This window comes from Camponotus floridanus, unplaced genomic scaffold, assembly GCF_003227725.1.
Source record: "Camponotus floridanus strain SB8 unplaced genomic scaffold, Cflo_v7.5 scaffold129, whole genome shotgun sequence".
In the NCBI taxonomy this organism is placed as follows: Eukaryota; Metazoa; Arthropoda; class Insecta; order Hymenoptera; family Formicidae; genus Camponotus; species Camponotus floridanus.
The window spans coordinates 145,991-173,766 of record NW_020229247.1 but is presented as its reverse complement, the minus strand read 5'-3'; the positions used below and the strand labels follow the sequence as shown (position 1 = coordinate 173,766).

General features: G+C 31.7%; 1 protein-coding gene across 3 annotated transcripts in view; it reads left to right on the top strand.

Annotated features, from left to right (window-relative positions):
- LOC105258700 (cadherin EGF LAG seven-pass G-type receptor 1) overlaps nucleotides 1-27,776 on the top strand; it is a 71,432-nt gene that overhangs the window by 22,785 nt on the left and 20,871 nt on the right. For all 3 annotated transcript variants that reach the window (XM_025405977.1, XM_025405976.1, XM_011270142.3), the window contains one exon: nucleotides 20,326-20,431. In XM_025405977.1, coding sequence (XP_025261762.1) covers nucleotides 20,326-20,431 — 106 coding nt within the window. The remainder of the gene's footprint in view (nucleotides 1-20,325; nucleotides 20,432-27,776) is intronic.

The window sequence follows — 27,776 nt, the reverse complement described above, 5'->3', positions numbered from 1 at the left end:
ATGCTCGTTTTCCGCGATGGAATGTGTTTTCCCTCTTGTTTCTCGAGCTGCAGCAAGTGTTTTCGTCGTCGCGCTCATGAAAAAATTGGAAAGATATTGCATAAATATTTCAAGAAAAGCAACATTTTATAATGTCTTATATATGTATATAAAAATTTTTTTTATACATTTATTCACGTTATAATCTTAATACTTTTCTGAAAAAATAATTGATACGAAGATCAATTCATTAAAGTTCTTACGTCGTGACATATTCTTTTTTATCTGCATTATCTTCATTTTTTTATGGGATGCTACGAATAAAATGTTTTATGCTAATTTTTTCGATAATATTCGAAATATGAAATAGTATTGAAGCGAATATATATTCGTGCTATTTTAAATTTGCAGTCAGAATCGCGATGTCGAAGATGCGAAAATTTTACTAGTTTAAAACAGCTGGTATATAGAGGTCGGAATTATATTGCAATTCTCTTGTGAATAATTAAATACCGCAAGCACGCAGTCAACATTGATACCCGCGGCTAAAATTGCCGAAATGTTAGAGATCGCGGCTCGCATGCTTCTAGCATTTATCTCTTTGCGTTTGAAGTTTGAACTATGCGAGCTCGTTCTCAATTTACTCTCGCTCAAGTTAGTTCTTATTCTTATGCGGTGCTTCGCGCGCAAACGCTTCTAATCCGCGCATCAGATGAGGCTTACGCCCACCGGGGAGCAATTCCGAGAGACTTTGGAAGCAATCCACTGTGCGTAAGCGGCATAAGCAAATGCTTAAAACGGCAAACTCGGAGCCTCCGGCAAAGTTGGACTGATTTAGTTACGCGAGAGCCGCACAAACATCGCCCTCGTAATCTCTCGTGACCTATCGCCGTTATGTTTTCTCACGTACTCGGAATAATGTTCGCTTGCTGACGTATATCGATTGTCCCAAATTTCGGCGTTGTAAATTTCGTCGTTTGCGTGACTTATTCATGCCGAAAAATTTAGTTTGTTTCTTTTATTTTTCTTATTTTTTTTATCATGACGTTTTCATCATTTTTCTAATTTGTGTTTCTTCTTCTGAGAAATTTTTATTTAATTTAGGAGAACGTTGATCAGGTGATTTCATACTCGGTCATACTTTTTTTTTATTTTATATTCGGATGCGATCCACAAATGTAAAAGAGACTTAATTCTACGAGAATATAATATATATCAATTTGAAATCACATTTTTTTAATCATAAATCTAACATATAGTGTTAACACTTCGATTATTTATTATATAAATTGCTTTATGACACGTGTTCTGAATCATTGATAAATTATTATGAATATTTTTATTTTATTATTTTTTATCAAAATCAAAAATGATACATAAACGATATAAATCACGATACTTCACTTATTACGCGTTCATATAGAAAATTCGATGCAAATATATTCAATGTTTTTGTATAAAAAAAAAAATAAATGTAGTAAAAAACTATTATCTTCAATAACAATTGTATTAATAACAATTATTAAATATCGAGCTTTGCGGGTGGAACTGTCATTGCCAAATCAGAAATCTCCTATCGTGAAAAAAAATATTTCAAGAATGATAGATATTGTTTCTGACCCAGTTGCGTAAAATTTGATATGTGAAGTCCGATTTTACGCGCGTTTAAAAGACACGAATTTGAACATAACTCCATTATAAACAAATCACGGAAAAATTGTTTTCTCGTGTGAAAAACTGCGTATACGCAAATGTAATTGAAAATTTCTTAAAGATGTATTGATTTTTTAATAATCGCGAAAAAACGCGCACAGTGTTTTATTTCGTTCTATATTTGTGTAATTATTTGCGTATGTATCATATTTCAAAGATATTTTGTTTTCAAAAATTTTCAATTAATTGAAATGTCGTTTCGAGCACCCGTCGTATACACGGTATTTGACACGCTTTATTGTCGCCAATATCGCATATTGGATTGCACGGGTCGTGATATAGATGCAAATTACCTTCTTTGATGCTTTCAATCGTTTCGCGCGCGTGTCGCTATTAGTAACCGCGTAAAGTCTGGAACGGACAATTAGCTATTACCAATTTGCCGAGAGTGCCTTTCAGCGAGTGCAATTTATCTATTAGCAAGACTAATTAATAGTAATTTATGGGGACGGTTAAATTTACATCGAATAATTAACTTCGTTAATCTCTTAATATTTCAAAAATCGAATAACAAAACGAATACGAATACGTGCATGATTCAAGTATTTGATTAGCGATTTTATTATAAGATTTTTTACAAAAATTGTTGGATTAATTGTTAGGAAAATATGTTTCTCCAACACTTAGAGTTCATCTAATTAGCTCTAAGTTATTGTTGTGTAATTAGTTTAAAACGCAATCAACTTTTAGTTAACAATTCTATTTCAAAAGATAATGTTTAATTTTAGATCTTAATGAAAGTTTTAATTATATTTAACATTACTTACGTAATTACTACAATTAATTGTCAATGTGCATTTAATCGATGATTTTATTTCAAGATAACGGTTCTCCGGACATCAAATTTCATTAAAAGTTCATATAAGTAGTATACTAGTTTAAGACTACCGTTATATACCTAAAGTCTAAAGTCAAAGACGTGCTTGTAGGATCAAGATGTTCTTGTAGGATCAAGACATCGAAGGAGAGATAGGATCGCCACAGTTAATTCGATCGAAAGAGCCTTTATAACCCATGTAAATGCACTCGAATTGCATCGATGACATACATAACGTACACGATGATAACGTCGTTGCATAACGTGTACTACCAGCTTACGTCTCTTTGAAAAGCTTTTAATTAAGTAAATTAATGTCGGTTGGCTACTAGCGAGCTATCTCATCAAGATGTCGCGAAAGTAACGTTTCGAGTTTTAGCTTAATTGTTGTTAAAGTGCAAGATCCTATCAAACGAACGCTATTAAAATAAATGAAAACGTTGCCCGGCTTCTTCTCCTTTATCGAAATTTTAAGCGAATTAAAAGTTTATTATGCTCGCTTTGTTAAATTAATTACATTTGCCGATTCGTTCTCTTTATAATGACAAAAGAATTTTTAAATAATCAGTTTTCGTTGGGTGCGTTAAATGAATTTTCACGTGTATATACATCAATGATCTTAATATTATTATTATTTTTTATCTTAATATTATTAATCTTTTATCTTTTAAAATATTTTTAGCCGATATTAGATCGAATCTGTTATATTAAAGTAATTATGATTGTCTGAACTTTTAACTATTTTATGGTTATTTTACCAAAAATTGGAATCGTATTCAGCCGAATTCAAACGATGCGATATCGAATTGAAATGGTCAAAATTACATCAGTAAGCACTCGGAGTATTCTGCGAGATCGAGAATTCATCAGAAGAAACAGAGAGAGAAAGAGAGAGAGAGAGGCAGAGAGAAAGGGAAATATATATCTCAGAGACATTTCCATCCAGTTAATTCAATCGAAAGATACTTCTCGACTTTGGGAACATCTCAGTCGTGGTGCACCATCGTCGAAGAGCTATCGATCGGACAGATCGGACCTTGGTTCTCTTAGAAAATCAAAAGTGTGACACGCGCAAGACTCTGAAAGGTCGTTTAAATGTCTTCCAAGGATACGATGGGTAATATCACATTTCGTCTTCCCGAAGGATGAAAATTACGAGCAACGTAAATTATACTTTATCGATAATGATGGCGCGACTTATTAAACCATTAGCCTTTGAATATTTACCTTTAAGTTTGATTGATATCTTAATATACTTTACTGTACATTAAAACGTGTTTATATACAGTGAATTAATAGTTTATAAATCAACTGCTTTAACGAGCTATGTATCTTTCTTCTTAATATTTATTAAATTATTTATTGAAGTATTGGAATAGAGATAAGTCGTAAAGTAATATTTTTTATTAAATTTCAAGTTGATTTTTTACTAGTAACTTATTTAACATCGGAAAAATCAAATTTGAAGAATAAACATTAAAAATTACTTTTATATTCGAAATTAATTTTAACTTTTTCGAACTTTTAAAGTAGTATTTTTAATAGTAGTAGTTTATATAAAAGTTTAAAAAAGAATATTCTAAGTGCTCTTGGAACGCTCTTGTTCGTATCAATTTTAGCAAGTTTAAATATTTAAAAATTGAATTAAAATGAAATTAAAAATGTCTTATAAATTTGAAATTTTTATTATGGATAAAAGTAAAAAATTTTAATTTTAATTTTAAATTATTGGTTTTTATATTCAAATTTATTAAGTTTACTATGAAATTAGTAATATGATGTAAAGGGAGATGTGATGTTGCCGATATGTGGTTAATTTACCAAGATCATCGATGTGACCGGTTCAATTAAAATAATCAAGCGAGGGATCAATTTCAATTATCGGAGACAATCCATTCAGATCTGAAAAAAGTTTGGCGAGATCTCGTCTCGAGATCATACATAAATTTATGAGTAAGAAAATAGAACATGAATAATAATGGCTTTATGAACTGTCCGAACGACAAAATAATGCAAGAAGACCTTGATAAGGGTTTTCCTGCAAGCTCGTTTGACGTGTATGCCTGTAACCTTGCGCATGTACAGACTTTAGCATTTCGCCGCGGAAATTGGTCGCATATTGCGAGCAAAACGTGCCATGCTGCATCACGTATACAACGTGTCGCATATAGAGAATTGAACTTGCGCTATATATTGAAAATCCAAAAAGCACACGTGACACAACTCTCCGTTGTAATGTCTTAAAAGCACAATTTAAAAAAAAACCAAATTTTTATCCAAAATTGCGTTACTGATTTTTTGAATGATTAATTAAAAGTAAAAAAAAATATTATATATTGAAAATCCAAAAAGCACAGGTGACACAACTCTCCGTCGTAATATCTCAAAAGCACAATTTAAAAAAGAAACAAATTTTTATCCAAAATTGCGTTACTGATTTTTGAATGATTAATTAAAAGTAAAAAAAATACCATAAATAATGTATACAAAAATACCATAAATAATGTATACAAAAATTTATTTTTTAATATGAGATATAAGTATTAGACACATTCTCTTTTGTCTTACATAAGTACTTTTTTGTTCTATTTATTCTATTATTTCTTTATTTATAATAAGTAATTAATTGCGAGATAATTAGCAAAATAATTTGCTTGCGTCGAATTATCGTTACCACGAAATTTATCATTCGTCGCGTTCAAAGCGTTTCGCGGATTGGCGGGATAAGCGACACGTGCGTAAAATTGCTTGCGAGGGGGCAAAAGTTATCATAATTGCATTGTTACCGGGCTTCAGGCGCGATAGCATTCTCTCTCGCCTAATTAAAAGGAAACTTAGTTTCGAAGCTAAAAGCCCACTTGTACGCGCACAGCATCGGTGAGGATGTAGGGTGCCGCTAATTTCTAGCGTGGTTCATATGATTTACTATGAGAGTTATCGCGCTATAAGTGCATCGCACCATAAATTATCGCATGCTCCGATAACAACTAGAATTATTCAACTCGTAATGAAGTTTATGCGATTCGTTATAAAAGTCGTCCAATTTCCCGAAAATTTTGTTGAACTTTGATTCACGAGACAGAATTCCGATACATATACATAATTCTAAATTTTCGTTTTAAAATTTATATTTTTTTATCCCACAACTACTGCGAGTTTTACAAAATGATAAATAAAAATTTGTATGACTGAAAAAATTAAGATACTTTTTCATTTTCTTTCAAAATAATTTTTTTAATAATTAAAGATGAATTATAGATTTATTTACGACAGAACGGATTTAATTTCTCTATCAATTTATTTTTCGCGAAATAGAAAATTATTATTATGAGAGAACGACAATATATGGGAGCGTTGCATGCACATTGTCATATATCATCTTTTCACAAATAAAGGAGCGGCAAGATACAGTTGACCTTAATTAATTGAAATGCATCGGTAAACGATATCTTCCAAGGAAGATTAAAGCGATTCTGTATAATAAGTTCTTCGTGTTTTTAATACGCCAATTATGGAAAAATACAATTAATAATGTACAATGCACAATCAATACGAGCATTTATGATAGATTTTCCAAATCACTATTGAAATTAACTTGAATGTTTTTTTTATATTTATATATTTTTATATATTTTTATATATTTATATATTTTTATATATTTATATATTTTTATATATTTTTATATATTTATAGTATTCGTTGTATCTTATCGTTTAATGTTTCACCGCGTTAATATTTCGAATTACATTTTTGTATTATTCGTAATTTTAATTAATATGCGGATTTAATAAATCATAGCATATCCATGATTGACATTAAAATTATAGACAGCTGAATTTTGTTGGTGATATTTTGTGGCATCTAAATTCCATTTTCTACAATCGATATGTTATCACCAGCAATTGGCATGTTCGTTTTGACATATTAATTATCTCGCGGTCAGCTATAATTATTTATAATGCAATCCCGATTTGTCAGTATCAAAATTCGTGCTGCATCGCGAAACGCGAAGTCGGGGAAGAATCGATAAAATCCTTTGGCGTATTTTCGCGTGCCGTGGAAGAAACGAATGGAATATATACGGGACCCGTATGCTTATCTCGTCATCATCTATGTACATTCAGATCGATGAAAGGCCAAGGTCGCATTGTTTTTCCCCTGACCGGTTTCCTTCCTTGCTCTCTCTACGAACGAAGCTGAAACGATTAATAGATGCGGAATTCCTGGCAGGATTGCATTGTAATTGTATTTATGTCAAGCCACATGATTAAATCTTACGATATCGTATTTTGATGAGAAAGAAATTACATATTAAAGAGATGTGTGATTTAAAATATTTATAAATAGAATATACGGGAACAGAAAGCTCGATTCTTTTCGATTTTATTTTAATTGTTCTTTTAAAAAATTGGAAAATTATTTTAGAAAATGGAGAAAATTTTGCTTCCGTATCTTTAAATATTAAAAAGAAACTATATAATCGACGAGAATTTTTCAAACGAAATAAACGAATTGCTTTCCTAGATATTGAGTGTTTCTAGAACATTTGTTTACCACGATGCTGAATTATTTCCTTTAGTCTAACTTTGTGTTATAAAATGTTATCAGTGTAGGTTAATGTATCTTGCACGCTACGTGTTTTCGCGAAGGACGGTTCTTACAAGTTAGCTTACTGTAAATCACTGCTCGCGATCAGTCTACTTTTCGGAGAGTGAGCTGCTCGCTTCTCAGTAATTTCTTTACGAGTTTCACCTTTCAGAGTGGATTCGAACTTTAATGAAGACGAACGTTGAAGAAGAAAGTTGCTTTGGGACGCTCAAGCTTTTATGCAAAACGCAAGTTTTTCGTCTCGCAAATCGATCCACCGTATTTTATCATCACCTATGTATCCCAGTTGAAATCCCATCAAGAAAGACGTTTTACACAAACGTTATTTTCGCTGGGCAAAAAAAAATGGTTATATATGATAAATGTGATTCTATACCAAATTTGTATTATTAAACTAATATAATTAATTGGAACTATAATTAAATATGATAAAAACATCTTTTATAGAGACAAAATTATATAGAAAAAAGATCATTCAATGCGGTAAATAAATGTTGCAGAGACACTCAATCCAAGAAAGTAATTCTCGTTTATTTCCAGTTTGAAAAATTCTCGTTTATTATATAATTTGTTTTTTTATATATTTAAAAATACTCACATATTTATATATTTTCAAGCAATATGGAATTCCACGAATTAATCGTTCATTTTATTCTACTTTAACTAGAGTTTATCCGTAAAAAGAAATAAATGGTTTATCATTTTATTTACGTCACAATTGCAGTATCTCGTAAATCTCATGGAGCTTAGACAATGTCGCTTAGTCAACTCAGAGGGATTTTAAAGCTCTTTTGGATTTATTCGAAGATATGAGATATATATCGCGACTATCTTTGATCAATTTTAACTTCCGACCGAGATTTTAGCAGCGCATATATATATCTCTCTCTCTCTTTCTTTCTCTCTCTCTCTCTCTCTCTCCTCGAGCATTCAATATCTGCCATTCGGGCAGAATTGTTAAGCCGACTGGCTCCTGACCTAATTAATCGCAGATCCGCCAATCCATCGTGGACGTCTTACGGATAATTTGACTGTCCGGTGAGCATTATATTCGATAATCCGATAGACTAGGATGACATTTTTTAACTTGGCTAACAATCGCGAATAATTATCTGAATAATATAAAACTCGTCTTAAAAAATTTCTGATATTGATTAAAAAATTTTTTTTTTTAAATTATGAAGCTAAAAACTTCATTTAATATTGATTCGCGCGATAAATGCGAATGATAATTGAACAAATTGTGTAACAGTTTTATACAATTTTTAAATAAAGGTAAAATTAACGCCGTTTGGTAAATAAACTCGCGCGGCCATATATGGTCGACTTGATGGTATAATTAATGGCAATGCCATTTGATCAGAAACGATAAGTCCTCTTTACGACCAAAATAAATATTTAACGTGCAAATGCGTCGCGCATCGGTAAAATAAATATTTGATAGGTGATTTTATTGAGAATTTTTGTCCATATTGCGTTATTAATTTTGAATTATATTGCGGTAACGTTAATTTGACCCTACAGTTTCATATATTTCTATATCTCATATTTTTAATAATATATAGAATTTATTAACAACGAGATTGGATCGAAAAAATATTTTTTTTTTTTCGAAAGTTTAATTAGACGCGATTAATATAAATTAGAACTTTATTTTTTTATTGTCTATTTAATCGAATAAAATATTCTAATACTTACGTGAAATGTAATAGAAAGCCGATCGATAAGATGTAAACCTTGAATAAATGAACCCAAACATTTGACAACCAATATTTCGGAGATCCGTTTTAGTTCCGAAATTCTTTAAGCTCGCCGAACAGACTTTCGACAGTGATGAAGATCGCCCTGATGATCGTAGATCGCGTTCTAGAATTCCGTAAATCGGGCAAGAATCGGGGAGGACAAACTACGCAAAGTTCGCCGCAAAACTCTTCTCCAACTCACAACGTTGAGCTGTGGATGATTCCCTCGGAATGTGGCCAAGATCTTAGGAGGGATTTTTCGTTGAGGCAGTGAAATAAACTTGAGAGCTACAGAATGTCGGCGTGTAAACAGTGTTAAGTTAGAAGTTTGTAACTTAACGTGACAACTTTATAATTGTGTTATTTTAGGTGAATAATGCAACGCGCAAATATTTTTAATCCCTGTAAACTTTAGAAAGCTGTTTATTTATATATATTAAGTATATATAATGTCGATTTACTACGACAATATATCTAACATGAATTTTTCATTAATGACTTTGAAATAATTTCGAAAAATATATAGTCTGCATTTAATTTTCTTAAATCCAATTACATTCTTTGCGCGGCATGGAAGTCTAGTCAGGCGTTGGTCTTTTCTACTGAGATCTTTTAAAGTACAAACAAACTTATATAATTTGAAAAGGGAGAACTTTTCTGGAGACATAATTACTTTGAATTGTTTGAACAAAGAGAAAGTAATTTTTCAAGATATTTAAAATAAATTTTCTAAAAAACGATTTGTATAAAATATCTCATTAAAAGTAAGGAGATACAGGGTGCGTTAATAAGACTGCATAAAGCTTCCGACTAAATGAAGCCGATTCTGTAAAAATGTAATAAAGATGCAGCGGCAATATAGCGTGATGAGCGATAATACGGAACACGTGGGAATTATATTACGGATTTAATGGTAGCCGACATTAAACCGTGAAATGTTGCTGTCCATTAACGGACGAAGTCTGGAGATTCCGCCTGGTGTATCCCGTCGGGAGAGCGTCGTGACGTAATTGAATTATATTATCAGAAGTTCAAGCGTGATTATCGTCGCGAGGAAAATTCTACACCCGAATTCGAGAACCATAAGAAGGCAATATTGCCATTTTTTCTTGAACTGAATTATTCTATTGAATTTTATATTTCCATCTTTCCAAAAAGAAATACTCGCTTTATTGTAATATCAGATAGTAAAATTTTGATTTTTTCAAATAATTTTCAGTTCATTAAAAAAATTTAAATTTAATTTACAAGGCTGTCAAAATTATACATCCCATGTATAATTTTTTAATTAGTTAGATGAAATAATGTTTGAAAAATAATTTAAAAATATCGCTATTAAGCTGCATTTATGCAGCGCTTAAATAATAATTACAAAGTTCGAATTGACTCGATATTTAAAATTGTTCTGTCTTCGCGTCATGAAATAGTATTCGCATCATTATTTCTGTGAAATCATATTTGTAGCCTCGTAGATTTATTTCGCAAAGCTTATTCTTTTATAGCTTTCTCACTCATTAATTGCGAGATTAAAAATGTACTTGGTGCAAAAAAGAATTATTACAGTGAATAAAAACCGCGATTATTTCTAAATGTGTTCCACGCGCTGCAACACGCATTGTTTGTCATACCGTTGTAATTTTATCCGTACACTGTTTTACATTTTTTTCCTTTTTTTACCGGTTAGTTAATTCCTAATTACATCACACCATGTTACATCTGATTTTTTATTGTAATTTTTTTACTATAATACTTGAGTTTATATTCACATATATTATTTTCTGTGATAAATTTTCTTCAAATTTCTGAAAAATTTTAAATAAAATATTTTCTTCCATTATATATATTATATTCATTATATATATTGGTGATATTACTATTTTTTATACGCGAAATTAAAATGAGATTTTACTTTTTTATTACAGTCATTTATGTTAAATTAAAAATGAAATTATATTGGAAATGTTAAATAGTTATTTTAATTAACTAATAGCGAAATTTCAAAAGGATCTTTTAAATTTTTTTAAGTTTAGGGTTAGGCACAATAATGCTTCATTTACGGGAACAAATATAATCTTGTTATTGTCATGCAAAGTTATTGAAAGTTTACAGAGAAATCGAGTTTTAATAATAAAAGAACGATATGAATAACACATTAACAGGATTATTCAATGTGACTATTATATCCATTTAAATTTAAAGTGCGCAATGCTTGAAGGACAGAAATGCATTTTCTCGAGTATCCCTCGACTATCTCATCACGTTTTCTGACACGTCCACGTGACAGACAATGCGAATCCCAAGACATTTGAATAGTAATTCGGCGTGAAGGAACCCCAGAATGCAATTGAACTTCTTACAGTTCATGAGAATAATATCTGAAAGAAATCGAGGTTTCGTCTTTATTATAACGTCAATTCGATCGCTGCATCAGAATTTTTTGAACTCTTGAAAAATCCTCATTGAAAATTAGTCATTATTGGGTTATCTCCGACACCGAGATTTTTATTTGAATTTCGATATTATGAATTTCGACAGCGTCAATACGATAATATTATAGTTGCATCTTAGTAATATACACATTAATTTCGTAAAAATGTTTAAAAAGGAAGTTTGCGAGATAAAAATGACATAGGATATGATAATGACTATACATATAATATAGTTATAAAAAAAATAAAAATCTAATAAATATTCGAGCGAGCTTTTAGGGCTCTATTTTTAGCTTTACATAGGAAGAAAATTCTTTTTCCACGATATTATACAACTCTACGCGAAAAATTGCGCAGAATAAGAGATATTTGATGAGATATGTATACTCTCTCTCTGACTTGATGCACAGGATTATTATTGCACGCTTTCCTATTACATTTCCTTTTTTTTCTTTTCCTTTTAATTTTTCTAATAACGTAATCTCAAAGGGAGAGAGAAATTTGATAATTATTTTTCGTCGAGACATGATTCTATTACGGATAGTATCCCATCTATAAACTATACAAATCCATGTTGATCCGTGTGAATGATGTTTCTCTTTGTTGCAAGTATCATGGCAAACATTACGCACATCGAATGAAAAGGGAAAAGTATATACGCGCTCGAAAATAAAATATTTATCTTTCGGATCACACGATTCGTGCACGTACTCGTAACATTTCCGAGTTGCGTTCTTTGTGCTTCCGATATTGGATATCTTTTCATACCCTCCATGTAAGTTTCTGACAAACGACGAGCTCCGAAAGAAATAAAAATAACTAAATTTTCTCTTAATATTCCTGCAATAATAATAATAATATTATTATTATTATTAATATTAATAATAATAATAATAATAATATCAATTTATTAATATATATTTTTTTATTAATATATATTAATATTATTTTCATTATAATATATATTTTCATTTTTTTCTAAGTTCCTCTCTCTTTATCTCTCTCCTTCATCTTAAACTGTTTTATGCTCGTACGTGTCAATTAGGTCTAAATTCATATATACTTAGACTCTTATTTAACGACACATTTAACATCATATGATCATCCGCTGAACTTTCAGCTCTGAAACGATATTATAATCTTTGTTTTAATTTAACACAACTATAATCTGTAATTATAAAGTAATTTAAAGTTGAACGTAACAAGTAGAATAAATATGATATCTAATTAAAAAACACACATGTGAAAAATTATCAAGTATATATGCTGTTCAAAGGTTTTCCTTTACACATATGCTCCTTAATTAGACATAATATTTATTCTACCTTCAACTTTAAGTAATTTTATAATTACATAGATTAAAGTTTTTCTAAATTAAAGTACGAAGATCGCAATGTCATTTTAAACTCCCACGAAAATTGTTCATATTTCGTTAAATAAGTCATTAAATGAGAGTCTCAGTGTATATGGTCTGTAAAAATTTAAACGATTGACGCGAACGAGCGTAAAATGGCCTAAGATGAAGGAGAGAGAAAAAGAGAGACAGAGATGGAGAAGAGAGGAAGAGACTTGGCACTATAACCGAGATGAAAAGTCAGCTGGTTATAAAGCGACAACGTGATATGCGAGCGAAGGAGACGAGAACACGAAAGCGACGACTTGAATTTCAAAAGCTCTCCGCGGTTCCCCTATTTTACGGAGCGGAAACGATGAGACATTCGTGTCGAGTGCAATTTATATATTTCTTAACTCGACAAGTAAAATAATGTGCAGCAGCAACACATAGGTATCCCGAAAGCTTTTATTGTTTTCATGACCGCAAAAACGCGAAAAAAATTCAACTACAAAAATGTATTACGAGAGAGATGTTCGTTAATTGTTTTAACTCTTTATCTAGTAATCGTGCTTTTATACAAAACTGTTTGTTCTTTACCCCGCGGAATCTTTGTGTATGCCTCTGCTATTACATCAGCATTGCTGCAAAGACTTGATAGCTTTTCTCCTAATTAAAAAAATACTCTTAATTAAAAAAGTGGCATACAAAGAATTGAAAATATTTTTATTATCGTAGTTACACAAATGTATTTTATTTTAATTGTAAAATGTATGAAGAGAAATTATTTTTTATATTTGATTTCACTAAATCAAGGATTAAATTGTTATTTGTTCTACAAGTTATTGCATCAAATGCAAATTTACATGCATAACTAGAAAAAAACTAGTTGAATCAAGAAATCACGATTGAAAAAACACATTTTAAATACAATTTTCGGTTTAAAAAATTCAAAAGGGAAAAAGCGTTGATAAAATTTGCCAAAATTCATTACATAAATGGAAACGCAGCGCATTACTATTTTCAAGATCTGTAAGATTTGAAATCCACGCTATTCGCGTGCGTGTTTTTCGAGTAACTTTGCGCGACCGTAAATTTTCAATAACCCAACGGGGAAATAAAGTTTAACTGCAGCAACGACTGCGCTCTGCGTTCTTTTCGACCCGATGGTACTCACAAAACCGTTGGAAAAATAATGTAGCTTTCAGCGTTACATTCGCATTTTATTCCCTCTATGCGAGTCAGAAAGTTTAAATTATAATTTAAACTGAATTGTAGTTGATGCTTTATGCACGGATATGAAAGGGATTCAATTCGCTACAATTTAAAATTTTTCTTTGTCACATCTTACATCATCATTGGAGATTATTTTTTCACCATTTTCGTACACCATTTTTCTCATTGCTATGATACATTTTTTTACAGCATTGTTATTTGATTCTCATAGAAGGAAATAAATGACGTTTTAAAACATTTCTCTGCGCGACATATTGCGTTTATTCTCGAGAATGCAATTATTATTATTACTCCAATCTTCGCGTGGAACTGCGTCATTATTCGCGTGCTGCTCTTAGTTCCGTTGCGTGCGAAAAAAGACTTCACATTTCGCGCATCCGCGCGCTTCAATGAAAAAGCGTACTCGATAGTGCCGGATTGGAAGTAGATTTCTGATGATCGTGCCATTTCAAACATCGGGCACCCTCGAGATTTCCATTGCAAATCTGTCTCGCGTAATAAAAAACAAACGTTCTACAAAATCCGATTCGTTCGCGCGTCGCATCCCGACGTGCGTTGGCGGTGACGCAAAATAATAGAACGCGAGATTCGTCCGAGAGCGACAGCTTTGTTCAACCATGATACTGTTGTTTATTAATAAACATTGCAAATCGTGGCTCGCGAAGAGATATTAAAAAACCGATGATGCAAATGTCACAGGTCTTTTAACCGATAAAAATCAATCATTAATTAAATATCACAAATTGTGGAATAACAAAATTATAAAGTATAATTAAAAATAAAAGAAGACATTTTTAAAATAAAAATTTGATTAAAATAATTTAGTAAAAATAGTTTAGTATAATAGAATATATACAACGTTTGTAATAATTATGAAATTAAATAGGAATTCAATTCTATCTCTAAAATATCTCCGAAGATGTATAAGTCCGTTGGTATCGAGATATTATTTGCATAATGCCTGTTCTTACCATTAGGCACGTAGGTTGCCCGCAACGTTTTGTTACGGGGGGTTGTGAAAGGATTCAGGCTAACAAGCACGAAAGTTTGGCGCCGACAAACTTGGAGGAGACGTAACGGATTTCCCGTGAGTACGATTTAGATATAAAAAGGGAGCGAAATGGATTGAATCGAAAAGGATCTCGTTGGCTTAGAAGACTCTCGCCGTTCATTCAACGATCGCTTTTTCGTCCATTTTTAGGAATTCTCTTCTTGTCTCGCTGGCGTTGAACGCGCGAATTTCGTTCACGACTTGTTTCTTTACGATCCTCGTCGACAATAAAAACGTCGCGACGTGATTATCCGCCATTAACAGCGACTGCGACATCAAAACAATGTCGTTATATCACGCGAGCTTGTCGGGAGCATGAGTTTAACGGAGGGATGAAATAAACTGCAGAGGGGCTGATAAAAACAGATTACATTATATCAGGGAATCTCAGAGTTACACATGCGTATCCCAAAGAAAGTTTTATGTGATACTTTATATATGAACATATATTTTATAATATTTGTTTTATTATCTTTCTTTCTTTCTTTTTCTATCATAATCATTTTCTTACATAAAGTAAATACATAAATCACTAAAAATAGTTAAAAGGCTTCAAGGACCAACGCAAAGATGAATTTATGCAAAAATCGAACGGTTGTTTCAATTTAACAACGACAAGTTGTCGTGTTTAAATTAAATAAACATTTTCATATGGTTTGTTAAATTGAAACAGCCGTTCGATTTTTGCATAAATTTCACCTTTGCGTTGGTCCTTGAAGCCTTTTAACTATTTTTAGTGATTTTATCTAACGGACCTTTTTTCATTATAATAATTTAAATACATAAATATTAACGAATATTATAAAATAAAAAAATATATAATAGATGTGAGAAACTGTATTTGGTTGTCCAAAATTTTTCGAAGTTCTCTTCATTCTACATCACCCTCGTCTATTCCGCTCGTCTAGTTTGACGTACAGACAATTTCTATCGACAAACTGGCATTTCGATTTAAACGCAACCTCAAGCTGACGATCTCTCGAATTCCGCTGGCAGTACTCTTTATCGAAAATCTGATAGAACTATCTTGAATATGTGATTATACAGTGACTCTTGCTATCGATATCCGATAATACTTCCGATAGCTGCCTCGTTAACTTTTAGCTTCGGCCGCTATTTGATAGAGTTGTTGACAAGATAAAAGTTTGCGGGAAATATTCACGTATTTTCGGATTGTAAAAATATTTCTTGATTCTTAAAATTATCACATGTAAATTATAAGCGAAGAGAGAGTCATGACAAATAACCCGCTAATAAATTTGTCGAAATTATATCGCAGACAAATATTTGTTATGGCACTTTTATCGAATTAGTAACTTTGACTTAAGTATCCTCGCTTGTACATCAAACCCGAGGCGAGTAAATATATATAATTAACCGCAGGAAAAATGCCAGACAGAGAGAAGAAAGTTTCACGCAAGTCGAGATCCGCGATATAACCTTCGAGAGGTCGTGCTCTCCCTTCGAGAACAGCACGAGAAATTTCGGACGCAAAGTTGCCTGGTAACTCGTATAAGTCCGACTTAGTTTCTCGAAGCTGATGTTGCCGCTGTGATGAAGAAATGTAATAATAAGAGATAAATATAATATTCTAAAGGGAAAAATTAGATTATATACAGATTAATCGAATTTTACGGGTGTACAGGTAAAAAATAAACGACATCGGGATAATTGAAAAAAGATCTTATCATAACAGGAATTCGACTCGAGTAAAGTTTGAAACTCGATTTAGTTGTCAAGACATTTATCTGCGAGTTATAATCATATCGCACAATATGGATTAAAAGTTGAGAGTTAAACGCAATTAAGATTAAAAGCTCGTATACGGCGTCGTCAGATTTAACGAAAGACGCGAAATCTCCATAGGTTCCGATCGTGCCTGTCAGAGCCTTGATAAATCGCGACGTGGCGTCACTGCTTATCAGCGACTACGCCCTTAATGATACCGTCGTCCTTCAAGATATCAACCAGTAGAGAGTTCGTTTATTGCGTAACTTTCAAGATACAGCTCGATAGATACCCCAAAATATTCCTTAAACATTGAGCTTTGAGACTAAAAATATTAATGTAATTTATACCTTTTTAAATTTACACAGATAAGAAAATTGAAAAATACATCCATCCAATAAAAAAAAATTAGATAGTTAAATTTTATACTAATATTTTATTTTTCGCACGTTATTATTATTCACATGAAATTATTTATACATTAATAAAAGCAAAAATTAATAATTACTTAATTTAATAATTAATAATTAATAATTATTTATTTAACATCTACACTTATTTTATTTAAAATTAAATCGCATTAAAAATTAAATTGAAATAATCCCTCGGAGATTGATTTCGTTACCTCTCGCAAGTGTTGATAATCCAAATAACATTTTATCTCGGAACGTAATTTCTTATAAACTTTGGAATTAAATTTGCAATTGATAGGGGGTGAGATAAACAGACGACGAAGCTCGTCAGATAATTATGTAAACTTCAAAGAAGCCCGCTATGAGATAATCGAATTTGCTAAGATGACTCTCGTTAAAGAAAAAAAGGGGCGGTTATGAGGTCTGGGCAAATTCGCAGAGAGATGGGTTTCGCCTTTCTCTATAGAGAATTCTACGCGCGATCTCGTTCCGGGTCCATCCTCGTGAATAATTCATAAAAACGATAAAACTTTCAATGCCGGACGCAAAGAAAAAAGAAGCACCTACCTTCGTAAAGGTCGGGGAAACGGATCATTACTCTTTTCATTGCCGTTTCGGTCAAAATCGCCTCGAGTCCTATACATATATTTGCAATATCATGAATATGATCCACATTATTAAATGTTAAGCATAATGATAATACTAGATGTAATATACAACATGATTAGTAATTACTAATCATGTTAATCCTCCTGTCTCTAATTTTAACAAACATTTTGAGAGAGCATGAATTTTATCGAATTTAATTAATATTATATTATAATTAGTATTATTCCTGCCATACATTATTTCCTTAATTTAACATATATATATATATATATTTATAATTTATAAAATATATATATATTATATTTTTTAATATATTAGTTTTTTTAATCTGTAACTATTTTTCTTAAAGTTTGTTTTTACTAATTATTTTATTTATTTATTAATTATTAGTACTCATATTTTTCTATGTTCTTTTATTTACCATTACTAACTTGTGTATACGTATAAATGTTACGCAAAAATACGAGCGAGCAATTACGATAAGAAGTCGCGAATGCGATAGATTCAAAGACTGCGATTTCAATGTGAATTCTACGGATTTCTCTCGGTTGAAAAATTTTAATAAAGAAAGGATGGATATCGCACGGAGAGGTTATTTTTTTCATTATGATATATCAAGTATATACACACACACACATATATGTGTGTGTGTGTTCGTACACAATGTGGTTTTATGCCTTCCGCTTTTATCGGATGACCTAGAAAAAGGTATACCGATGTTTCCTCTGCATAAGCGAAATATCGATTCGATGCAAAAGGGAAATAAATCAAACAAATTCGTGAAATCTGTACATTTCTAATAATATTAATGTGAATTTATGCTTATCGTTGTTTCCAAAATGAACGGATACTAACTGAATTATACGCTTTTTCCCAATGTAACAGTGTATGTGTTATATGTATGCACATATAATTTATATATATTATAAAATGTTATATGTACAGATATACAATACATACTAGAATTGATTAATCCTCGTTAGCTGATAATTTATATGCAAATTCATTCTCGATAAAAGTGTTAATCAAGCGTTTGTTATAGAAGCAATTAATATTAATTTATTGCACTCGCTCTCGATTGGATTTATGATTAAAAATTTCATAAGATATGATAATGACGCAATCAGTCGCGTAATTGCACAATTTTCACTAAATCATTAGTGTGTAATGGAGCTTTCAAATCAAAGTGGAATATCGATACATAATATACAAAATTCTAAATCACGCATTTATAACAAACTTGAATTAATATTATAGTAAAATAATTGCAATTCTTTTTAAATGTTTTTTTCAAGAAATTTACAACTGTTCCTCTTGAAATGTATATTTTTCCTTTTTAAATATTTTCCGAGATATTGGATAGTCACGATTTAGATAGAAATCGCGTGCATTTGATCGATGATTCTTATGGCGATTTTTTAAGCATAATCGGATCATCTAATTCCTCGGATTCAAATTTAATCCCACTATCTTTGCCTTTATTCCGTTTCATTATTAATCACATTTTTTCGCTGTTCTTTGACCGGGATGCTTCACCTTTGCCTCATTTTTGAGATGGAAACGAAATAATAACTCTTTTGTTCATAACTTTCCTGTAACATTCGTCCCTTCATCTTCACCAATGGTGTGGAGGGCGGCCATCCCACGCTGGGAGAAGCCGCTTGGCGACGATTTATGAATTATTCACAGAACGGGCGAATTTATATATTCACGAGGACGATTGCACGAACGGTTCGCGATGCTTAATTGTAAGCAACCGGAAAGCGGGGCAAATCCATAATTTAAGAGCATCCATAGTTTCCGTCGCTTGCGCTCCGATTTCAATAAATAAGGAAGCGACATGGCTTCAACTTTTGTATTAATTAGAACGGATTTCTTGACGCACTGAGATAGATGAGATTGAATTATAAATATGACACTATTTCACTATAATTACAAAAAAATATAAATTCGACAGAACGATATTGTATACACTATGATATTTTTCTGCAATTGTTTCTAAATGCAATTTTTCTTATTTTTTCGATAATTTATATTTAACGCGAATATACTTTCTCTCTCTTAATTCATTATTATTGTTATTATTATTGCATCGCTGGAGATTTGAAAAGAGTATATAAACTTGAAATACAAATTTTTCATACCTCGTCATTTCAGAAATGTCGTAATTTTTCGAGATAAAATTGCGAGTTTTCTTTGGATTGATATGCGAGGATGAATGTAATCTTTCGGTATCATTTCGCTGGTAAAAGATTTGCGATTATTAAATTTATGCCTCAGCGCGAACTCTTATACAGTTCGTTGGCGAACATTTCACTTGTGTGATACCGCGATATTTCTTCCATGAACATAATGTATTACGCTTTCACATCTCCGACCAGTCTTTATATTACGTTATCATTCTAGCGAGAATAATACAGTGCGCTCTCGGATAACCGTATGATTATTTACGACCTTCTATTATTGAACTCCCATAAATGGATTCGATATCCTATATAAGTCAAGTTCTTTTTTCAGTTATTCTTAGCCTATTTTTCAAATGTAATAAGTAATCACTTTGTAATCCAAATTGAAACACGAATCATCTTTTAATTACAAGCTTTGTATGAAAACTATTTTTGTCTTAAATTTTTTGTACTAATTAGTTTGATGAATTTATGTTGCAGCCTCTTCTCCGACTTGAGGAGCCTAGCAGGCACAACTCTAATGAATCTTCTGGCAGCTCTCTTCATGGTTCAGCTTTTATTCATCGTGGGAGCTGGAGGAGTACAGGTATCTTTTTGTTTCCTTTTCTACATTTACATATTTATTGCGACATAATATATTCTTTCGTATTTTTACATAAAAATCGCTTTTCGCAAAAATTCCAAAAATTACATATGAGAAAATTACATAGACCATTATTATTACACTTGCTACATAAACTTTTAAATTTCAATATGAAGCACAATAACACGATTTAAATGCATTATAAATCCGATAATTCAAAAAGATAATTTTAAACGAAAAATGTCATATCAGATCTGATTCAATCGAAATATGAGGAAATAGGTCTACCATTATAAGATTTTTTATTTAAAATTGCGTTTAAAATTTGCCGATAAAATATTTGTATTTCTCCTTGTATTCTTCAACATAAGCACAAGAAATCGAGAATCGTTTCGAATTCGCCGAGGTGTGAATTTCAGTATGCTTTTCGCTTGCGGTAAGAGAAGATTTCGCGAGGAGTCTTCCGGGAAAAGCTTTTGTAGTTCCTTCGTCTCATGTTTCGCTCTTAAATCCTCTTTAATTAAGCTCCGGCATCGTCGCGAAGACGCGAAAGAATTCAGGATCCCTCTTCGCTCTTCCTTTGTCTGATTTCACCGGGAAAATTCGGGACGTCAGACTTTCTCATAGGAGATGCCTAACATTGCCACTCGAATTCTTCCGGTGAACCGCGACATCCGACAAACGGAAGAGAAAGCATTCCGCGGATCCTCCGAAGAGATTATATCGAGAAAATAAGCAGCAAGAAAGGTAATGTCGCGTGGAAACTCAAAGTGAAAATTAGCAACATTCCTGTTTCCAAGTTTTAATTGTATATCGGTGACGGTGGACTTTTCGTTATCGCTGACGACAGAATACGCGCTAAAAGTATTCCCCATTTATTCGTGGATTTGAATATAGCACACAATATCGTTCGGTCATTTGTTGCAATGCTCGTTCAATTAGCGATAAATTGCGTTTAATGGTTTTGATAAGATTAACAGATTATCATTGATCATTCTATATCTATGTTGCGCTGTTTCATAATCGTTCCTATTATTGAGACGGATTAATTAAAATTTGCAATTAGTCTCAGTTAAAAATGAAAATATAGATCTATATAAATTTTGTTAATTACATACATTATCTGGCGAATTTAATCGTTGTAATTCCATTTGTCTTTAATAACATAACGAAATAAATTTTGCCTTTTACATATAAAATACACCAGATGTTCTAAAAAAATATATAATATTTATTCTTAAATTTTAATGCTAAAATTTTTTTATCATCAGTTCTTTAATCCTTTTTCGAGGTGGAAAATTTTTTGAAGTTTTATAAAAAATATGATATTGTAATATATGTATAATGTTTTATACGATAAAAGTTTTCTAAAACATTTTGTGTAACAGTTTCTTCTCAGAGATACTTAGCAAATATTCTTTATAAATTTTCTTAAGCATTTTGCGACGCTAGGGATTAATAATTAAATATAATTACAATGAATAAAAAAGAATTTTAGGAAATGGGAATTACGTGCGAATCATCAATCGCAAAAAGATCAGATATTATTGAAAATAAATTTCATTGCATTCTTTTTGGCGAAGATGAAAAACGTGTATCATACGTTTTGAAAGAAGCGAACAAGAAGAATTTCTAAGATTCATTCAACAACGAAGCGAGTATTTATTTCTTCATCTCTGAATGAAAGAAGGATTTATTGAACCCACAAATACACTTTTCGTCATCGTCATAATTAGAGATAGCGAGAGAAAATGTTTTTTCGCGAAAAAACCCAGCGAAAACGAGGATCTTTTTAGGTCAAATATTATTCATCGCGTTGCGGTTGTCATTGCAAAATCCTTGCCCTTTGATTCTTGGTTTTTGCGGAATGCATTTCGTTCTAAAAACGTAATAGAAACGTGGAAATATTTTCAAGTTATATTATTCATCGTGATGGTTCAAATCAATACTCAGCTTCACGTTCGTTGAATTCTATGAGAAGTAGCGGAATATTATGGTAGGATATTCATCTCTGTCTCATGTTTGATCTTTCTATCAAAGTAAAGAAAATTGCGATTGAATACAATATGAATATACGTGGTACAAAAAAACTTTTTCTTATAACCTCTATTTTATAATTTAAATAATTAATTCAAACATATCATAATTTAGTAACAAATAATTTCGAGACATTTTCTCTATTTTTGATAAATGAAAATCTGCATATCTAAATTATTATTTTTAATGTTTTTAATTATTATAATCATTAAAAAAATAACATGCAAGCAATATTTATAAAATATTTTTAATTATTTGACAAATTTTCTTCAAGTGGCATTTAAATTTTATTGATAAGTGACAGCTACATAAATTGTATAAAAAAGACGGCTAAAAAGCTGAAAATATTGGCGATTTTGTGTGTGAACGCAAAAAGAGAAGTTGCTAAAGTCGAGTCGGTGGTTTTTCTACTAGATGCTAAATTTCGCGACCGCGAACGGGATGAGACTCGTTTAACGTCGGGAACGACCCTAGTAGCGCGAGTAGTATATCTGCGTTGTGTACATGCAAAAGGCGGAGGGAAAAAAACACCGCATCCCGAAAGAGCGTGTATGAACGGATACGTTACATGTTACGAGATGGGGTACCATCCCTGCAACACGCGCACAACCTCCTAATTGTGCGGCCTTGTCTCCTGTCAGTACATAAAGATAGATTTGCTCACGAAACTAGCGTAAATTTTTTTCATTTTTACACTTGAAATACATTTAAAATTGTATATAATAATAATAATTTAATAAAATATATTTTATTAAATTATGTATAATATTAATTTAATAAAATATATTTTATATATAAAATTAATTTAATCAAATTAATTTAATAAAATTAATTTAAATAAATAAATAAATATATATATATATATATATATATTATATTGCAATATAAAATTACATTAAAATTGCATAAATTTACTCAATAAAAAATTGATTAAAATTATAAAATTAAAATTATAAATAAATTTATCAAAATATGTATGGAAAATAAATGAAATTATATAATTGACTGCAAAAATTAATTAGTTTGATCGAGGTTTCATTCTTTTCCAATATTGATTTAATCATTAAATACAACAGCTATCAATTTGTTATCGCTGGTACACGATCAGTCGCAGAGAATTGCCAATATTGACGATATTTGTCGATATTAAGTATCGAAATAACTCTGCATTATGTTCGATTTGACAAGATAGAATATTAATAATAACATTTTTGTCGACAGAGTAAACGCAATATATAATAGTTAGGGGGAAAAAGAGACGGAGAGATCCCATTCTGTCATAACGCGTGACGGAGATAAATCTCCGTCGTAATCTCACGGCTTTATTGTTACTCTATTCAAGAGGGGAGAAAAATAAATTCGGCCTGCGAAAGCTTTCGCTTGGTCGCTTTCCTTAGTTCTCGATTTCGAACAACATCAACACACGGTGTTCCGCGAAAATCGAAGAGGATAAAAGGGAACGGGGGCAATAAAGGAATAAGAGAAGGGGAAATCGCTTTATTATTCCGGGGCGAATACTAGAAACAAGGAATATATATTGCGCGGAGCGAGAAAGTGAGAAAGAGACAACAATTGTATAAATCACTAAATATGAGATTATTTATACAGGAGACTGTATAATAAATTTCGCATATCTCACTCTTTATTTTTCTCTCTCTTTTATTTAAAAATTATCATATCTTTAAATATTTATCAGGTGGTTTTACATGCGAAATTCTGTAGTAACCTTTATACATTGCTCTTTATACGGTGTACATTTTGGCGCATACTCCCACGGCGCTTCCGGTTCCGGCCACCAGTAGAGCAATAGTGCATTTCGCATGTGCCTTGCAGCCTCGAGATATATTGCTCTCCTGCATTAAGTCAGACACGTTTACGGGTTCTATTACCGCAGTCCAAGATGCTGGCAGATGAGATAAGGTCCAGCAGGCGAGATAAAGTTCCGGCCGGAACCGGAAACGCCGTGGGAGTATGCGCCAAAATGTAAAGGAAAGGATATTAATTCGCTTTAATTGAATTTGTTCAGAGTTTACAATGCCATTAATATGTCGTGGAAGGATATAATTATAAATTATTAACAGATATTTAATTATAAATAAATATAAATGTAAAGTTTAGATCACATGAGTAATTAAAAATATGTATGTTATAGAAAAGAGAGAGAGAGAGAGAGAGAAAAGAATATGAATATAAAAATTTATGTAAAATACTTAAAAAATTACTTAAATTGATAAGTGCATCTTGCATAAGTTCATCCATTCAATACATCAAAATATTTGATATCATAAATTTGCTACAAAATTAAAGATTTAAAAAAACATACAGTATACAAATATATAGATTAAAAAACTTATAGATTTAAAGATATGATTGAAAATTGGAAATTCAACGTGAAGGCCATTATTGTGCGGGAATGTTCGCGTTGGAAGAAGATTGATAGCGAATTCCGAGGATTCAGGTATGTCAGTGATGTACAGCCTCTCATTGCGTTAATATTAAACCTCGTTTCTTGAATAGAATTTAATAACGCGCGCGATAAATCATTATAATTAATATAATTATGTATGTCGCTGATATTCCTTCGCCTATATTCCTTCTACACCTACATCTACATAGGAATATAATGTATCGTACTCTAAATTAAGTCAAGCGCGCTCGTATTTCCGTATTAGAAGGATTAGTGGAGAATAAAACGGGGATTAAGTAATTTTCTCGAAAAGCAAAATTGAAAAATTTTAATATCCGGTAGATACGCTAATTCTATAATTGGTATATGAGAAAAAATGTGAGTTATTTTCAAACACCAAATAAATAAAGGTTTGAATAATCGTGTACGAATATTAATTATCGTAGAACACTTTGTCTATGGTTGTTAATATAATTAAAGTAATCTGATTACTTACTGCAGTGTGATATAATAAATTTCGCGAAATAAATAATTTTTGGTGAAATTTTTACTGAAATTTAAATTACGTAATATATTGTGTGAGACAATAAATTTGTATTTCACGATTAACTCGGTTAAGTAATTAAAGCTTTATTTAAGATAGAAAATTATTTAACTATAAAAAGTGAAAAATAAAATACAGAGAAGAAGGATTTTTACTTGGGAATTTTTACTTGGGAATAAAGTTTCTCTCTGATATAATATAATAGGATATTTTATCGCTAAAAAGATTAATTATATAAAAAATAAAATTTGATGGTCACTTGTTTTGATAAATTTTGAGTCGTTTGATAAAGTATCTTGTGCGCTCATTTACCGTGATATAATGGGACACGAAAATACAATTTTATGCAGGAAAGAGCTCCGCGGAAGGAGCTTTCGGCGGAGGAAAGAATGTAATTTACGGAGCGAAAATATGCATGTAATAATCTGGCTGAAATTTTACACGTCGTATAAGTTTCCGTCGCATTAGAGCGCTCTAAGTTCTCCTTGCATTGTAATTACAAAAAATACGAGAAGTCCTAGATATGATAATTTTTTCACGCGAATTAAACCCTCGAAATGTCGTCGGGACATGGAATTCCACTCTGGCGAAGAATGCGAATTTATGCGGAGCGACATAAATCACACGGTCAACTGTCAAGACACACCGTCGCGGTCCCGACTCTTCTTGCCGTTGTTACGAAGTAATTTCCACCGAGTCTTATAGTTTATAGGAACAATTCCGCGGAGATTTGTTTCGAGATAACTATAAGGATGGAGGAAAATCCCTCGGGAGATATTTGACCGACGCTCGAATCAGGAAGAAGAGGGTTGCGCCGAAAACGCGCACAAGATGCACAGGTCTGTCCGCGAAAACACGTGGAAATGGAAATGCAACTGCTGTACACTGACGGCGAGGAAATTCGCATCCTGCCGAGAAACCCGGGTTGTAATCTCCCGGGAGATCGCCCGCTCGAATACTTCGATAAATTCCGGCGATCGTGTATCTAGGACTTCCCGATTTGTCGATTACGAGACGAAGGTAAAACTTTTCGATAAGGAATATAAAGTGTACAAAGTCGCCTACGCGACTACATAGATTTTATGTAAATCGTAGCATTTGAGAGCAACAAAAAGTTAGCATTTGTGTTTTTCGAATTAAATATCCCTACTTAAAAGATTGCAATATTGTTACACTTATTATTAGTATTTATTATAATTTTATTAAAAAAATAAACATTTAAAATTTTATTATTTTAAAATTATAATGAAATTAAATTTTTCTTAGATTAAAAAGAATTTAAATGCATTATTTTAAAAAATTGGATATCGTAACATTTTTTGTTAAATGCATGGATAAATTTGTTGTATACATTGTAGGAATCTGGGCTGTATTAAGATATACAAAAATTATTAGTGCGTGACTTTATCTGTCAGTTAGATATTTTCCCAAAGAATCAATTTTTTTTCTTTCTTTTTTTTTGATGCGGCGAGATAAAATTTTGGTAAAATCTTTTTCTCTTTCACACGGTAACGGAATTTCGTCGTTCCGAGATCGTGTATACAAAGTCTAACGAGAATCTCCGGCGAGTTTCGCCGAGTGGTTTTTAATTAAGCGCGAAAATGTGTCCGGGAGACAAAGCGACGACAATGAAGCTCCTAGATCAACTCATTCTTCTCTTGGCATCGAACAAAACAAAATTGCCGATTGGAAATCAATCACGAATCCTCCAATTCCCCGCTCTCTTTAGGGAACATACGAATTAAAGTCGTAACCTGAATGTAACTTACGTCTCCCTGGACAGAGAATATTCTCGATTTTCCTCGGTTCGCGAAGATTGCACGAATCTCGTTCCATAATTTATAGGAACATAAGTTTCTTCTCAATGTCTTTTCTATGTACGTGACTACGATTCTTTAAATCCCATTAGATAACACTATTCCATTATTTTGGAACTGGATTTGGAGATTCAAAGTTTACCGTGAAACTTTATGCATTTTGAGGAAAGAAAAGGGACGAGAAATACAATATTTTCGCGCTGAAAAGTCTCGTTATTTTCAATCTGTGCGATATTACATTTAATATTTTAATTAAAAATATTTATTTTAATGAACGCGTATTTTCACATTCTTATAGCTTTTTAGTTTATAATTTAAAATCTCTATAAATTTTTATTTATATCTTAGAGCTTATATAATTGAAAAATATCTCAGTGTGTTATTGTTCGTGGCTGTCCTCGTTAAATTCCCGAAGGCAAAACGCGTTGCATTGTTACGTCGGCGCATTTTCTCGCACCAATATCGGGGAGAGATGCAAAACGCGGAGTCTCGTTACCCGCACCAGTTATCGATTACGCCAGCGGCTTTGTTGCCAGGGATTTT